This window comes from Lutjanus erythropterus, chromosome 8 (genome assembly GCF_056507025.1).
Source record: "Lutjanus erythropterus isolate fLutEry1 chromosome 8, fLutEry1.hap2, whole genome shotgun sequence".
NCBI classification, from domain to species: domain Eukaryota; kingdom Metazoa; phylum Chordata; class Actinopteri; order Lutjaniformes; family Lutjanidae; genus Lutjanus; species Lutjanus erythropterus.
In genome coordinates, this window is record NC_139324.1 from 17,737,761 (window position 1) to 17,754,464 (window position 16,704).

At 36.8% G+C, this 16,704-nt stretch overlaps 2 protein-coding genes across 2 annotated transcripts; both read left to right on the plus strand.

The window, feature by feature from the left end:
• Nucleotides 1–5,011: 5,011 nt before the first annotated feature.
• LOC146322697 (uncharacterized) lies at nucleotides 5,012–9,444 on the plus strand. The gene is made up of 2 exons (XM_084724757.1): nucleotides 5,012–5,169; nucleotides 7,655–9,444. Exons 1-2 carry the CDS (start codon nucleotides 5,133–5,135, stop codon nucleotides 9,079–9,081), a joined length of 1,464 nt encoding a protein of 487 aa, XP_084580883.1. The 5' UTR covers nucleotides 5,012–5,132; the 3' UTR covers nucleotides 9,082–9,444.
• Nucleotides 9,445–14,657: 5,213 nt separating this feature from the next.
• On the plus strand, nucleotides 14,658–15,901 carry LOC146322698 (lectin; the record flags this gene model as incomplete). Its single annotated transcript, XM_084724759.1, has 4 exons — nucleotides 14,658–14,753; nucleotides 14,862–15,002; nucleotides 15,154–15,265; nucleotides 15,397–15,901. Coding segments are annotated over 4 exons (414 nt in total), but the record flags the coding sequence as incomplete, so codon positions are not given.
• Between the last annotated feature and the right edge of the window lie 803 nt (nucleotides 15,902–16,704).

Genomic DNA, 16,704 nt, shown 5'->3' on the forward strand with positions numbered 1-16,704 from the left:
GACAAGATGGCGTGTGGGTAAAAATAGAAGCCCAAGACCAGAATAAGTTTATGCCAGTTAACTTGAAGTTTGGGTGTGAAGTGTGAATAGCATAAAGTTCAAGCACATAATTAGTGCTATTAAACTAAACATGCATTTGCACACAACAAAGGAAGGAATATCTTCATTGAGGAACCTGGAACCAGCAAATGTTAGACATTTGTGCCTGAAAAAGGACTAAAACGATTAATCAGTTTTCAGAATAATTGGCAATTAATTTTCTTTTAATTGGCTAATCAGTGAATCAACTAATCGTTTCAGCTCTAATCATTTTGCCTACTCAGTTGTAGGCTGAAACAGATTATATTGGTTAGTGTGAAGGTATATCTTCAAAGTCGTACTTGAAGACGAAATGTGGTCGACACAGAGACACACTTTTAGTACACGTTTCCATGTACATGCTTCTAGGACACCATAATGGGAGTAAAATAAGAAAATGGACTTATTGCTGTAGTCTAATGTACATGTGGAAGTACTCAGGGATATTGGTTACAGCTTTGACTACTCATAAAGTATAAGTACTAGGACTTATGGTAATGTTAGAAATGACTCTTTCTTCTGGCTTCATGCCAGTTTTATCTTATTGTTTAGCTGTTCCGTTACTATTTTAAGTTGTGGTTAAATTTCACTGCTCTTTGTGAAGTCATTGTGTTGTCTTTGTTGTTTTTAGTGACAAAACTTCTAAAAACCGCACTGTACACTATCTTTTAAACAAACACAGTTCGTGTCTAGCTGATGAACCATAGACTTGTTAAAGAACTAGACAGGGCTTTGCTGCTCAGTCCTGCTGCCAGTCTTTCCCAGTGGCCACTCGCGGTATTGCCGAAAAAAATCCCCACTGGCTCAAAAAGCATTTCCCCCATAGGCCATCATTATATAAGAGACAACTGTAAAACTGTTGACAGGACACCTTGAAATGCAAAACAAGGTCAGTTATAACTACATTAACTTAAAATGTTATCATGTATCAATATTGTGTTTACAAGTTATTTCTACTGCACCCAAGTAGCCTATTTTGAGGTTCTAGTAGCCTACTCTACCTGATTGTTTCCATTTTATGCTACATTATATTTCAATTTCACAGTCAGATATTGCACTTTTTTCCACTGATCTGACAGCTATAGTTAGTTTCTTCTCAGATTCAGATTTTACTGGCACAATATATGATCAGTTTATAAAATATGACACATTGTTCATACATCTACAGACAAAAAACTGAGTCAGCTTTTTATTAACAGATAAGTCTTCAGAGATGATTGAAATTACTTTTTAAAATAACGTAACCCTCTGTCTGAATTTAAAAGATGAAAATGGTTTGAGTTGTGGGTTTTCTAAATGTCAACAGAGATGAGTGTAATAGGAGGTGCAGAGATGGGGCAGCTGCTGGCTGAGCTACTGTGTCCTTGGCTATTAAGTTTCTCACCACCAGCACCCACACAACAGCACATTGTCACTCAGCCTGGTTAATGTGCACACATGCTTACATTTGTGGCCATATGTACACACAAAGACACACACAGGGGCCATACGTGCAGACACGTGTGCATAACCACACACAGAGAGAAAGAGAGACATACAAACTCACCAAATCTCTGCTGCAGCACCTGTTCACTATCAACAATCCCAGCTGCTCAGCTGATGTCATGTTACACAGTAACACACACACACACACACACACACACACACACACACACACATCCATAACAACAACCGCTCTCTTTACACAAACATGTTTTAAATAAACAATCTCACCCACATAGTGAATCTTACATGAACCAAACATACATGAAGGGAGGACTTTAAATACATTATAGTCTTTGATAACCACCATTGCAAACATAATTTAAACAGCTGTCCTCCAAACATCTTATTGTTGGTACCAACTAGGATCATACCTGGATTAAATTAAAGTTGCTTCTATTGATTCTGTTGCATCAATACTCAAATACTTGTTTAAAGCTAAACAGGATCTAATTTTAAAACTTAGCTTTGAAGCTTGAAAACTCAGTGAGGCGGTCCCTTTAAATTCATTTTCAATTAATGGTTTAATGTTCAGAAACTGATAAGATAATACCAGAGATAGATAAAGATAATACTTTATCGATCACCCAGAGGGGAAAATCGGCTGAACAGAATAAGTACAGATAGATAGAGAAACTTGAGGAGAATAAATATTTGTGTAAATGTGCACAAGATAAGAATAGAATAAAATAGAAACTATACAAGAGCAATTAGGCACAAAGTGCAAAGTTACAAGCACTATCAGTACACATACAGTACACACAACTAGTGTACTTTGGTTGGGCAATTGGACAAATATACAAATTTGCGTGTCAACAATGGGCTGAATCCATCGCCAGCTGTTTTTATGGCCAATATTTGTCATTTTATTTTGATAATGTAATGGTTTGAAGAGTGACAGCAGCACTCAAGGTTGGTGATTGTTCAAAGAGCGGACAGACTAACAAACATTTTTTTTTTACATGCTTCTCTGTTGAGTTTGAATTAAATGTGTTTTATGAGGGGTTAACAAGCCAGTGAAGCTGATCTTAGTTCGGTAAAAGAGAGACACTTGAATGTGTGTCACACTTGAGGTGTGAGAATATTTAAGTCTTGACACTTTGTTAGTTTATTTTGCTCATTAGACATTGCAAACATATGCAGTGTACATAACGCAGTGAATTCACTGCTTGCACACATCTCCCAGCTTATACTTGAGCAGATGGGAGGAGGTGGGAGGGTGGGCGAATATATATATAGTGTGACTAGTTGCAGCAAAGTTAGCAAAGTATTGTATGTAGTATCTATATCAGCGTACACAAGAATATCATATGTGAGGGGTAATGTCCAATGAGGTGTCCATTATCAGGAATTAATGGGCAATGTGTAGGGAGGTGGAGTCCTTTAATTCCTGATTATGGACACCTCGAAGGACATTATCTTGCTTATACCATTCTTACCTGTCTATACCTGTAAATTTCTCTTTCCTCAACTGCCTCCCAGTCACCAAAGTTGTCCAAATAGGTTCAAAGAAGTGTTAAAGTCAACCATTGTTGTGATGTCATGTTAGCTTGTTAAAGTGTTGCAATATATGGTAGGTCAAACAGAGGCTGTGACTCCTTCCCTGTTGCTATGGTTACTCATTCCCACACATTCATTTTGAACCGTAAACAGACAGTGAAGCTACTTATTTGGTGTCCATGATCAGAAATTAATGGATACCCTGCAGCCAATCAGAATCAAGTATTCACCTGGACCATGGTATAAGATGTGATTATCACACCACTGCGTCAGTTTGCTTGAAATGGTATTGCAATATTAGTTCACTGTTAATTCCTGGCAGGAACCAGAGTTTAAATGGAAGCCTGAGGTTTATTTCCTTAAGTTGTGCTGGTGTTTCTTATCACAGCTTCTCTGACTCACTGAGGCCGGCCAGTGAGGTCGTCCAGTTTGCCGTGACGCTGATGTACTTGTTGTAGAGGCTTGAAAGCACTTGAGAAGTCAAAGAACATGACTCACACAGTGCTTCCTGATTCTCCACATGTGAGAGGGTCTTACAGATCATGAAAATGATAGTATCCTCCTCTCTGATGTGTGGCTGGTATGCAAACTGTAGTGGGTCCATGACAGCACTAAACAGAGCCCTCAGGTGCCACAGAACTGTAATCATACTGTAGTCCTTGAGACAAACAGGATGACCTTCATTTGGCACTGGAAAGACACTGGAACAGGCAAAACTTAATAGTTTGCTGCCATGATTAATATTATCAACCACACCTGTGATTTCTCTGCAGTGACATGTCAAAATATAGGATGCTGATTGGCTGTGCCACATTTGGTGGCACAAATGGATAAGTTGAAGCCTTGCAAGATGGAGTCTGATGTGATCTTGTGATCTCACAAATCCAGCTGCCTCACAAAGTCTTAGGCCACATGTCATCAAATCAGCTCAGAACGAAACAGAAATTTAAAGGTGGGTGAGCTGCAAGATCAGAGGATCGGATGTTCATCAAAACTAGATGAAGAAATACTCATTCTTATTCAGTGAACCAGTTTATCCCCTGACACACGCTAAACCTAATATTTACCCTTAGGTAAGTTTTTACTGAGTAGGTACATTTCCTCGTCCACAGTCTGCCCCCTCTCATACAATATTTACAGCCGCATTTTATGGCATCCGAGAGTCAGAAAAAACAAAAAAGTTCCATGAGTTCATCAGTTGTGCCAGAGATGAAGTGTATTATTAACAGTACCACTGAAATACAGTTAATTATTCTCTCTAATCTAACAGGTCAGAGTCCAGATCTAGATATCTTGTGGACAGTTACAGGACAACTATCTCCTATTTCTACTTGTTTTCGAGGTAGTCTCAACTTTATAGCTACTTTGTTAGCTAAGATTTCTATAATTTGTTTTGTTTTGTTTTTTCAATTACATCCTTTTTTTGGTTTTTAGTAGGTGCCAGTTTTACTTCTTGGTCTCCAACCAACCTTACTTTCAAGTATTTTGCTAACGTCTCCAAATCAGATTGTTCAGAATTTTTATCTGTTAGGATAAACCCCTTGAGATGTATCATCTCGTTTTCGAGGGGGTCCCAACAGTACAGTTATTAAAACAGTGACTTACAGACAGGCAACAGCCAAGTGAAACCAATAAACAAAACAAAGTACAAGGACAAAACAAAAACAAACAACGACAAACCACATACATCAATAAAATAACAAGGTGGCCAAAACATAACAATACAGATTAAGTTTTATATCTTTATACTTGATTAATTCTTTAGAAGATCCTTGAAAAAGTGAACTTTATACCCTCCTAATTATGACTGAGTGCATGCCATGAGGAAACAAAAGAGAAAAACATGAGCTTTTGACTAGATAAGGTATAGCAGGAAGTCTCTGTATTCTAACTTACTGAAGGTAGAAACAATGGGTGGGGCTTATGCTGTTCATAAAGATTAGAAACCCCATAACCAAACATTGATAAACAGCAGTCACCAAGAGAAGAAGGTGTTAGAAACTCACCGGTACAACAAGGTGTCACAGTCTAACTTTCTAATTACAGATCACAGAATTTGCCATAAGATCAAGATGAAGACCCTGGCTTTGCTCTCACTGTGTTTAGCAGGTAAGAGATCTCAATAACACTGTGTGTGTTTACCAAAATACTGATTCCTACTTCTCTTGTCATTGTTTTGAAAAGTTGTTCTGTAAAATTTTGTACATAGGGTCTGTTTTCTTGAACACCTCTCAGTTTCTGAAGATTTTGACTTTGGTTTCGACAAAGTTTCAACCTCTTATGTGCTGTAATGACTGAAGTTAAAATATGTATGTCTGTGATTTGGTCTGTCAGCTTTGTCCTGCTATAAAAAGAGTTTAGTTAACAATCAACATCATTTTTATCTCTTATTTAATCATTCTGACATTTGTAACAATAATTGTCCCAAACTGCTTTTGCAAAAAATAAAACTACATAAAAGCAATTCATAAGAAAATTTGAGGCAATTAAATGATCCTATATGATTCTGGTTGCTGATGCTTTATGAAATGAATGAAAGGATTGAACTAAACTGAGGATTCATATAGGCCGGTGTTTGAATTGACTCCTGACACAAAATGATCACAAAGACACACAAAACTGTAATACTTCACAATACAGTATACAAAAATGTGATAGCTACTAAGGAACAGGTGAGGAATCAATCATCGACAACCTGATAATTAATGAATCATTAATAAGTCATTCCTGAATAGCTGTGATTTGAAGACTGTATAGTAAATACTGATGAGTTACTTGAGAGGAGGCATGGAGATACTATTAATGAATCCTTCAGGTAATTATTAGTTCATCTGTAAATTGACAGACTGATGACTTTCCTCATGACTTGTTCCTCATTGACTATGGACGAGCTGCTGACTCATCAATTAATAATTACTGAAAGCTACTGCAAGGAACTTCCCTGTGACGTTGATTTTTGAGCGTCTGTGGGCAAAAGTGTTAGTGTTTCCACTGCAAAATGTAATGTCAAAAATAACCATTCAAATTAAATCATTTTAACTTGGGCTGGGAAAATGCATTGGTTTGTTTCATCCGTTTTTCATGGAGAATCCAACTCTGTGACAGGCGCTGAGAACTAGATAGAGCTGGCTTCTCTGTTTCTCTCTCATAGGTCATATAGAGGCATCCATATTAAACTGAGTTTCAAACTCCTTATAGTAGCTTTAATCATTAGTTATTCTTTTTGCATCCCTTCCAATAAAGTGGTGCATCATCCTAAGTAGTTACTATGTCATCCCTTATCATGAGGTAATGACACATTACTTAGTACTTAGCATGACATATCATTTTACTGGTTCATGCTAGGGCTGCACAATTAATTGAAATATTATCAAAATGGCAAGATAGCAAACTGCAATATCCGAATAGCATAAGCTTTTTTTTTTTTTTTTTTTTTTTTTTTTTTTTTGATAAAGGTAAAATGTGAATGAAGTACTGTAGTACAGAGATGCCCTGACCTACAAATATTGTTCTCCAGGTGTAAGAAAACATGTTTATTTGGTACAGAACCCTAAAAATGCCCTATTATCCTGATTTCTATAGTTTTGTTTTTATTGAAAATTAAAACTGTGGTATAAATCAATCACTAATCATAATTATATTACAATTGCAATATCTGTCAGAATAATCCCAACATGATTTTTATGCCATGTCGTGGCCTAGTTGATATAATGAAGAAAGTGGTCAGAATGTCATTTCACCGATATTAATGAACTAATCATTGCCTGAATGACTCATTAATAGCTTCCCTGGCCTGTTCTTTAGTAACTCCTCAAACCACATTTATTCAGGAATTGCTAATTAACAGTTTATTAATTATCAGGTCACTCTTGTTTGATTCCTCATTCCTTTCTTAGTGACCACCACATTTTTTTGTACCATATTGTAAAGTGTAACCCACCAAGAAACCACAACGACAAACAAAGTCATCACAGACAAAAAAAAAGAAAAAGAAAAACATAAAATAATAAGGTAAAATTAAGGCATAAAAAATAAATTACATTATGCAAATTTATCCCTCCATTTATTGTCCGTAACCGCTTATCCTGACAGTTCATGGAGGGGCTGGAGCCTGTCCCAGCTGACATTTGGCGAGAGGCGGGGTACAGGAGAAGTTGCCAGTTCATCACAGAGCTGACACATAGAGAAAAACAACCATTCACGCTCACATTCACACCTATGAGCAATTTAGAGTTACCAATTAACCTATTATATAAATATAAATTAATATAATATAATATAATATAATATATTTATGTATGTATTTATTCTTTTATTTTTTTTATATATATTTGCACATTTATTTTCTTATTCTGTTTCAGATTTATTCTTTGTTATGGCACTCCATGACTCCATACAAAACAAATACAAAGAGAAACGAAATGAGACACAAATAACCAAAAAAAAAAAAAAAAAAAAAAAAAAAGGACAAAAACAAAAAAGACCAAAAAAAAAAGACTGCAAGGAGACAAAATGTTTAAAAACTATCACATCTCTTAATAGGTAGAGAAGTCTGACCCATTTAAACAGCAACTTTTAATATTTCTCTCTGCAGTGGCTCTGGGGATGCCAGCACCTGCTCCAGATGTGGCGCAAAATCCTGCCCTGACTGAAGAAGACCAGCACCCTCTGGTGGGAGATGTGCTTCCTGCACAGGGTCATGTGGTGGTGGATGATCCTAAGCCACAAGTCAAACTTGGCTCCGAGGAGCAGCATGAAAAACTGGACCTGGGGCAGAGTCAGAGCATGGTGGAGCCAGAGGTTAAAGTGAAGCCAGAAGTTGGAGGGGAGCAAGAGGGTGGAGAAAAGACAGAGGTTGAGAAGGAGCCAGAGTTTAAAGAGGTTAAACCTGAGCCAGAAGTTAAGGTGGAGCAGGAACAGAAAGAGGTTAAAACAGAGCCAGAAGTTAAGGTGGAGCAGGAGCTCAAAGAGGTTCAACCTGAGCCAGAAGTTAAGGTGGAGCAGGAACAGAAAGAGGTTCAACCTGAGCCAGAAGTTAAGGTGGAGCAGGAGCTCAAAGAGGTTCAACCTGAGCCAGAAGTTAAGGTGGAGCAGGAGCTCAAAGAGGTTGAAGCTGAGCCAGAAGTTAAGGTGGAGCAGGAGCTCAAAGAGGTTGAAGCTGAGCCAGAAGTTAAGGTAGATCTAGAAGCTAACGTAGAGCCAGAAGTTGAGATGGAGCCAGAGCTTGAAGATGACCCTGACTTTAAGGTGGAATCAGAGGTTAAAGTGGAGCCAGATGTTCTAGAGGAGCCAGAGCCCGAAGTGGATCCCATGTTTGATGAGGTTCAAGAACAGTTCCAGGTGCAAATGGACCTCGAACCAGAGACTGAGATAGGTCAGGAGATCGAGGAAAGGCACATCGACATGGAGGAAAACTATGGGATGATGGACGAGCCGATCATGGAGCTGGAGCCTCTGGACGATGACAACATGTTTGGAGACGAACTGAGCGACACAGAAAAGTCTTTGAGGGCATCGTTTCTGAATCAAGATCCTGCCGTGGAACCTCTGCCAGAGGAGGAGAGGCTTATGAGGCAGATGGACTATGCTGTAGATGAGGAACCAATCATGGAGCTGGAGCCACTGGACGATGACAACATGTTTGGAGACGAACTGAGTGACACAGAAAAGTCTTTGAGGGCCGCATTTCTGAATCAAGATCCTGCCATGGCACCTCTGCCAGAGGAGGAGGGGGACTATGGTTTGGCCGAAGTGCCAATCATGGAGCTGGAGCCTGAGATGGACCAAGAGCAGTTTGTACTAGATGCTGCTATCATGGAAGAAGGGCCGGCATTGGACAATATGGATCAGCAGATGCAACCTTTAGAGGAGTATTTCCCCAATGAAGTGGCCCAGATGGGGATGGAGCCCATGATGATGCAGGAACCAGTGAATGAGTTTGTCAGTGAGGAAGAGCTGCCACCCTTTGAGGAGCCTGCAGTAGTTGATGGAGGTGTTCAGAATGGCGGCCTTCCTAAATGATGAGGAAAATCTGAACTTTGATGAATAAAAGAAAAAACTTGATTAGCTCAAGTTGTCCTTACTTGAATATATAAGTTTATTACAACACAAATCTGTCAACAGAGAAGATCCCAGTATAACTTGTGTACATAGACGCAGTGAGAAACCAAAGCTTAAAGTAACAAATTTTAAACAAATATAGATGCTGGTTGTAAAATTCAGAATGTTAACAAGCACCTTACCAGATATCTATAATTGTATTTCTTTGTATATGTCTTGATGACTAATGAATGAATGGTTAATTGTTTTGCAAATTAATTTTTACTGTCTCGACTTCACATTCACTGTAAAAATAAATAAATAAATGAAATAAACTGTTTTTTTACCAGAAAAAGTTTTGCCTTAAATTTTTAAGTTGACTGAATTCGAACAGACAAGTTAGGGTAATTTTGTAATCATTAAAAAAACCTTTTCTAGTAAAAATAAATCTGATATTAATTCAGTTGTATTCGAGACACCATGTTCAATAAGCTTAAGATATTAAGTTGACCCAGCACATCTTTGCAAGTCACACTGATGAACATTACAAACAAATTTGATTCCCTTTCACATTTTCTCAGTTTGAGGTGTCAGTTTTTGTTGTCAGCTGCAGCTGCTCCTGTTGAAGCTATTTGTTCCAGTATTGACACAAAAACAACATGTGAAACTGCTCCCTTTAAATTGGTAAAATTGTGAAAGAGGGACTGAAATCAATCTAACCTTCATCAAGGTTCACATTGTTTTCATTAATGTGAAAACAAACAACCATGACATAACTTATAATAGATACACAGCAAGTATTCATCATACATGTTTTCTCTAAATATAAAAAAGATAGTTTTAGCTCTGCTTTTATGACGACCATGTTTCTTTAAGAAATTACTTTAATGAGTTGATTGAACTTTGTACTGTACATTTATTCAACTCATCACTTCAAGTCAAAAAGTTTCAGGTTTCAAGAACTCATGTTTTTAAGTTCTGAAGGGTATAAGAAAAAAAGATCAAATATAAATGTGACAACACTGTGATTAATGTATGGTTACTGTAAGGCTCAAAACTCTGTTGGTTTTATCAAAAGAGAGCATGTTTTGGGTTCAGATAAGTACTTTGTTTAATTTGTCAAAGGGAATTATCACGGTCAAAACAATGACTGTCAGCTGGAGGTGGTTAATGTTGAAATCCAAGGTTTCATTGACCCATCCATCCAACTTGGTCACTCCAAAATATCATCACCTGACTTCCTGCTTTGCTCCTATTATACCTCCTTTATCCCTGTATTATACTTCCTACCGCCACCAGAAGGCTTTTGTCTCTTGAATGTTAGTAAAATATGAGGCTCCAGCAGTCTGAGTTAGACAAACAAAGTAGATATCTTCACTTTAGTATAAATTCTCTCTGGGTTTTTCTGTGAATAATGTTTTCTTGGTGAGCTGCAGTGGGGAGAGTAAAACAAAAAGAGGCAATTTAGTTCTAAAAATATTCAAATTGGGAAGATGCCTTTTCTGATTTAGACTAATGAACTATCTCAATTTAGCTTCAGCTGAACTTAAGAAGTAAATATTTTTTGTTTATCTACAAATATACAAGGACTGTAGATTTTGTCCTCCATCACTTGCATTGGAATCATGTTACAAATGTTTTACAGGCCCAGTCTGGACAAGAGGAATCATTACTGTGACCAAAAACTTAAGATAGAGTTAAGTTAAGATAGATCTAAAAAAAAAAAAAAAAAAAAAAAAAGAAAAAGGACCAATCCTTTAAATAGAAAGATTGAAAATGTTGTAATTTCACCTTTCAGCCACCAGGCAGAGCTGTTGTCCTGGAGTGTTACTAGAGGGGAAGTGTTACCAGTTCTTCAAAGGACCAAAGAGGGCTGAAGATGTCCAGGTATCTACATGTTCTCCACTATCTAAGGATGCACCATTTAATAACTATAACGTTAAACTTCTTTAACACACAGCCAACAATGTGCATAATGCCATTGTTATTGTCTCTGTTGCTTTGCAGTTCTTCTGCCAGGAAATATCTCCTGGTGGCCACCTGGCCTCCATCTCAAGCCAACACATTCACAGAGAGGTGATGAGAATGATGCTGCGGATAAACAGGGCGTCAGATTGGAGGACTATGATATTTGGAGGTGTGTATGTTCAGTCAGGGAGTGTGGAGGGGTGGGGTCATAAATCTGTTGCTGAAAATACAGATGAAAAATTTACCCTTTCATAATCATGTGTAAGAGTCAGACTTGTTTAAAGCTGAACTGAAGGCACACTGATATGTGTGTGTGTATTCTGTTGAACACTGTGCCTCTGGGTTTTTGACCTGCTGTTAGTTCTTTCAGGAAATGGAAAGTTTAATGACTTCACATGCTGGGAACCTCAGCCTTTCATCTGCTCCTACCTTTATCAGTGAACCAACAGTGAGCTGATTTTCCATATGTGCTTCCTTGTCCAAAATGATAATGATAATGAGTTTATTGCTTTGTTTTTTTTATGTTAAAATCACAACTTGGAAACCAAATGGACTGACAACACACTCACTTAAAGAACCATAACACATTTAGGTATTTATCAAATACTACTGGAAAATCGGGACTGCTAAGCATGATGTACATTATATTCAAATATGGTTTTGTTTGTTTCTGATAACATGATAATATTAAGTTAATGAAGTAAACATGACATTTTATACTTGACCTAATTTAACTGTACTGTACTTAGTATACCTTCATGTGCACTCCTGATGTTGCATGCCCTCCTCTGCTTCCTCTATATATTTTCTGGCTCTCCACTGTCAGACAAAATCAAAAATGAATATGTCACTTTAATTTATATTTCTGTTTTAATTTGTTTCTTTTTTTACCTTTGTAGTAATTTAATTACCCTCCAATTTAATTTTCTATTTTAATTATTAATTCGTTCATTTTTAAATGTATTTATTTATTTCCCTTTGCATTCCCCCACTTATTTCACCAAACTTATTTATTTCTGTTTTTTTCTCTTTATGCATTTTTGTACCATTATGCAAATGAGGGGCCTGTAATGAGGTGAACTTTTCACTTATTGGTCGACTGACATCAGAATCCATCAGTCAACTATACATGCCTTGCTCCCACACTGGTTGTCATCTGAGACCATAAATAAATAGCAGAATTAATACAAATGTAAATAAATACTGAAGCAAATAAAACAAAAAATTTAATTTATAAAACATTTTATGAAATAATTGAGGCCTACCTTCATGTTAATATTATTTTTGGTGCATTTAACGGATACTAAATAACTAATGTAGTATTTCTTTATTTATCTATTTTTGATTTTGGCATTATTACACCAGCAGACATTTTGAGTTGTCACAGCAACACAGACACATGTGTAACTCATTACATTAACAATGACAGCGGCTATGGCTTTGAGCCAGCGTGCTAGGACTCTGAAATGAGAAAAACCAAATGGTATGTGGCCATTAATACTTAATTATACCTGAGCTTTTCCTGTTGTGACATATATATAACAGACAATCCAATTAGTTAATTACTGCATTATTATAGACATTGATGTCACAAAATATATTCTGAAAGAAAAAAAATCACACATCAACCTGTTTTTCTCGAGTTTATTCTCAAATGTTTTGGTGAAATTTGTTTAAAGAAGAGGAAGAATCCCTAAAGTTGTCGTTTAGAATCCAAACAGATATATTTTAATTGTTATACTATTTGGGTTATATTATATTTTATATTATACAAATATAAAATATAGCTGTACTTTCAGTATTTTGCTCACATGTCAGCAATAGAACTATCAGGTATAACTGTATGATACTTTTATAGTTTATTTATTTGGAGAAGCCTTTATAATGTGGACTTTCTACCCTCTTCATTGATTTATTAGTTGAATGCATGCCAAGAGGAAACAAAAGCAAGAAAACGTGTTTTTGACAAGACAACATAACAGAAGGACCTTGTATTATAATTTAATGTTGAAAAATGGGCAGGGCCTATCCCGTTCATAAAGATTAGAAGTACCATAACCAAACACAGATAAATAGCAGTCGCAAAGAGAAGAAGGTGGCGGTGACTAACTGGTGCAGGGCATATTTGACCGTAAATCACAGTCTACAGTCTCAAATACAGATCATACAGAATTTATCATAAAATCAAGATGAAGACACTGGCATTGCTTCCGCTGTGTTTAGCAGGTAAGAGACGTCATTAGCATTTCTCTCTGTGTGTGTGTTCACCAAAAGACTGATTTCTACTCCTTTCTCTGTTCCTAGAGTTTATAAACAATATATGCATGGTTTTATCTGCATATAGAACGAGTTTCAGCTGAAGTAAGGTATTTTGACCATTAATAAAAAATACTCCACGGCCTGTACACAGCACAGCAGCATATAACACTGTCATCAGCACAAAAAAATAATATTAGCATCTGACGCATTTCAACTCAGATAATGCATATGAATAGTGAAAAAAAGGTGGACATAATACAGAGCCCTGTGTTACAACCATGTAGACAGAACAAACATCATCACAACTGTGCCAAAACCTTTGGACAGATCAGCAAAGAGTGCTGCAGACTGTTGCTTCCTGTTAAGTGCTACAGAAGCATCATTTACCACGTTCAGTGGAGCTGTGATAGTGCTGTGTTTTCTTCTACACCTTCATTTAAAAAATCCTTTAGTTGATCACTCACAAGAGCTTCATGAATTATCAGTTAAGGTGTGGGGGTCTTTTATATATTTGTGGCCAAAGACTGTTTGTTTCTATCTGTAATCCATCCACAAGGGAATCTGCCTCATTTTACCAACAATTTTACTTTTAATTTTTCTCTCTGCAGTGGCTCTGGGGATGCCAGCAGCTGCTCCAGGTCAGTCATTGCCTTTGATGTGTCACACTCTAATAACTCCTGCAGATGTATTTAGAAATCAGTTCGTATAAATTACTGATATAGTATATTAGAATTTCATTCAACTTTGTATAATTTTATGTTGCAATAATAATGTCTGGTTGTCATAAAATCCCACAGCAAACTGGACTTGCCTCATGGCACACTAGTGTGCCTTGGCATATTGTTTGGGAACAACTGTAGACTGTAGTTTGTTACTTGCAATGTAATCATGTTACAAATGTTCCTCATATCAAGGTTGGACTAAAGGAATCATTGCAGTGACCAAAAACCATTTCAGAGTTTATATTTGCATGCAAACTTTGTTTTAAATAGACTTTAAAAGCCTGTGAATCTATGCTTGAGAAAGAGAGTGAGAAAGAAGAAAATATTCAAATTGGGAAGGTGCCTTTTCTGATTTAGACTAATGAACTATTTCAATTTAGCTTCAGCTGAGCTTAAGAAGTAAATATTTTTTGTTTATCTACAAATATACAAGGACTGTAGATTTTGTCCTCCATCACTTGCATTGGAATCATGTTACAAATGCTTTACAAGCCCAGTCTGGACAAGAGGAATCATTACTGTGACCAAAAACTTAAGACAGAGTTAAGATAGATCTTAAAAAAAAAAAAAAAATGAAAGAAAGAAAGATTGAAAATGTTGTAATTTCACCTTTCAGCCACCAGGCAGAGCTGTTGTCCTGGAGTGTTACTTGAGGGGAAGTGTTACCAGTTCTTCAAAGGACCAAAGAGGGCTGAAGATGCTGAGGTATCTACATGTTCTCCACTATCTAAGGATGCATCATTCATTAACTATAAAGTTAAACTTCTGAAACACACAGCAAACAAGGTGTATAATTTCTCTGTTGTTTTGCAGTTCTTCTGCCAGGAAATATTTCCTGGTGGCCACCTGGCCTCCATCTCAAGCCAATACATTCATAGAGAGGTGATGAGAATGATGCTACGAGTAAACGGCAAAAATACACGCACCTGGATTGGAGGACTACGATATTTGGCGGTGCGTATGTTCATTCAAGGGAGCATAAATCTGTTGCTGAAAATGGGTCTTACTACTCACACCATGAGAGTGGTTGATTTCATACCTGGGGAAAAACTTAAATAAAAAGGATTCTTTCATCTAGTTGCATTGATCTGCTGTTATTTGTCAGACTGGTCGCTTTATCTGGTTGGATGGATCCCGCTGGAGCTATGCTGATTGGCTGTCAGGGGAGCCCAATGACACAGCAGGTGTGGAGGACTGTGTGGAAGTGCTGTCAAATGGTAAGAGTCAGATTCTTTAAAGCTGAACTGAAGGCACACTGATATGTTTTTCTTAACTGTTAATTTGTAACAAAAATTTCCTATTGAACTGTGCCTCTGGATTTATGACCCGATGTTGGTTTATCTTTCAGGAAAGTTTAATGACTTCACATGCTGGGAACCTCAGGCTTTCCTCTGCTCCTACCCTTATCAGTGAACCAACAGCGATTTCCCATATGTGCTTTCTTGTCTGATATGATGCAGAGATGGTTGTTTTTTCTTATAGGTTAAAATCACATCTTGGAAAACAAATGAACTTACTTAAAGGACCATAACACATTTTTTCAAATACTTTGGGAAAATCTGGACTTCTAAGAATGTTGTAAATTCTATTCAAATATGCTTTAATTTGTTTTTGTTAATATCACATGAATGAAGTAAACATGATGTTTTATTTTCACATGTGTTGTGATTATTACCCTTTGAAGAAACTGTATTAAATTGCAGCGAATTTAAAATGAGTCCAAATAGTAAGTTAGAGCTGTAGTATTAAAATATGTTAAATTCTATTTAATATACAATCTATGGTTGACGTAAGTTGTTTCCCCTCCACGGCCTCCTCCCTAGACTCAAGGAAGCTTAGGCAGGCTGCAGGAACACTGCAGGAGCGCAACATCATAAATCGACAAGTGATGACAAGTCCTACACTGTAAGTTGATCAGCTATTTATAACTGTCAGTTGTCTGTCAATTTAAAACTACGCCCACTGCTATGAAAATACACATTCTGGAGTTTGAGTTCAGTGTCTGCCTGCCTTACTGTCTGCCAGACTCCATGAACATATTGCTCATTTTAACAACTGTAAACATCTACTCGCTCTTCAAGATTATTAGTAATTTCTTACAACTCAACAGACACTTACTCATTTGGCAAACATTCAGCATAAATCTGAATTCTAATTTAGTCATTCCCAGAGACTGGGTCATGACCCACAGGTGGGTCACAGGAAGTTTATTCCTGTTTCCAAATAAATAAAAGACTATGGAAGAAAACAGTACACCTTTTTTATAAAGCATTTAAAATGTTTGTATTGTTTTACTGATAAGAGGAAAAAACTAAACCTGCTTCTGACTAAATGCACGGTAATGAGAGGAAATGAAAACAATGTGAATAAATGGATTTTTTTTCTCATTTACAAAATATTTAAAGCTACCATAAGGAGTATAAAACTGGATATGAAGCAATCTCAATTTAGTACTGATGTCTCTACGCAACTTACACAAGCCTTAATGTCTGCTACTAGGTTAGATTTTCCTTACAATCAGATTAAACAGTATGTGACTTTCAGGCTGGTAGAGCCTAATTTTACATTTTCCCAGCCAAAGTTAATGTGCCTAGTTAAAAAGAATCGGGGAGATTTTTCTTTAGATAATTTTTATTTTTGACGTCATATTTTGTTG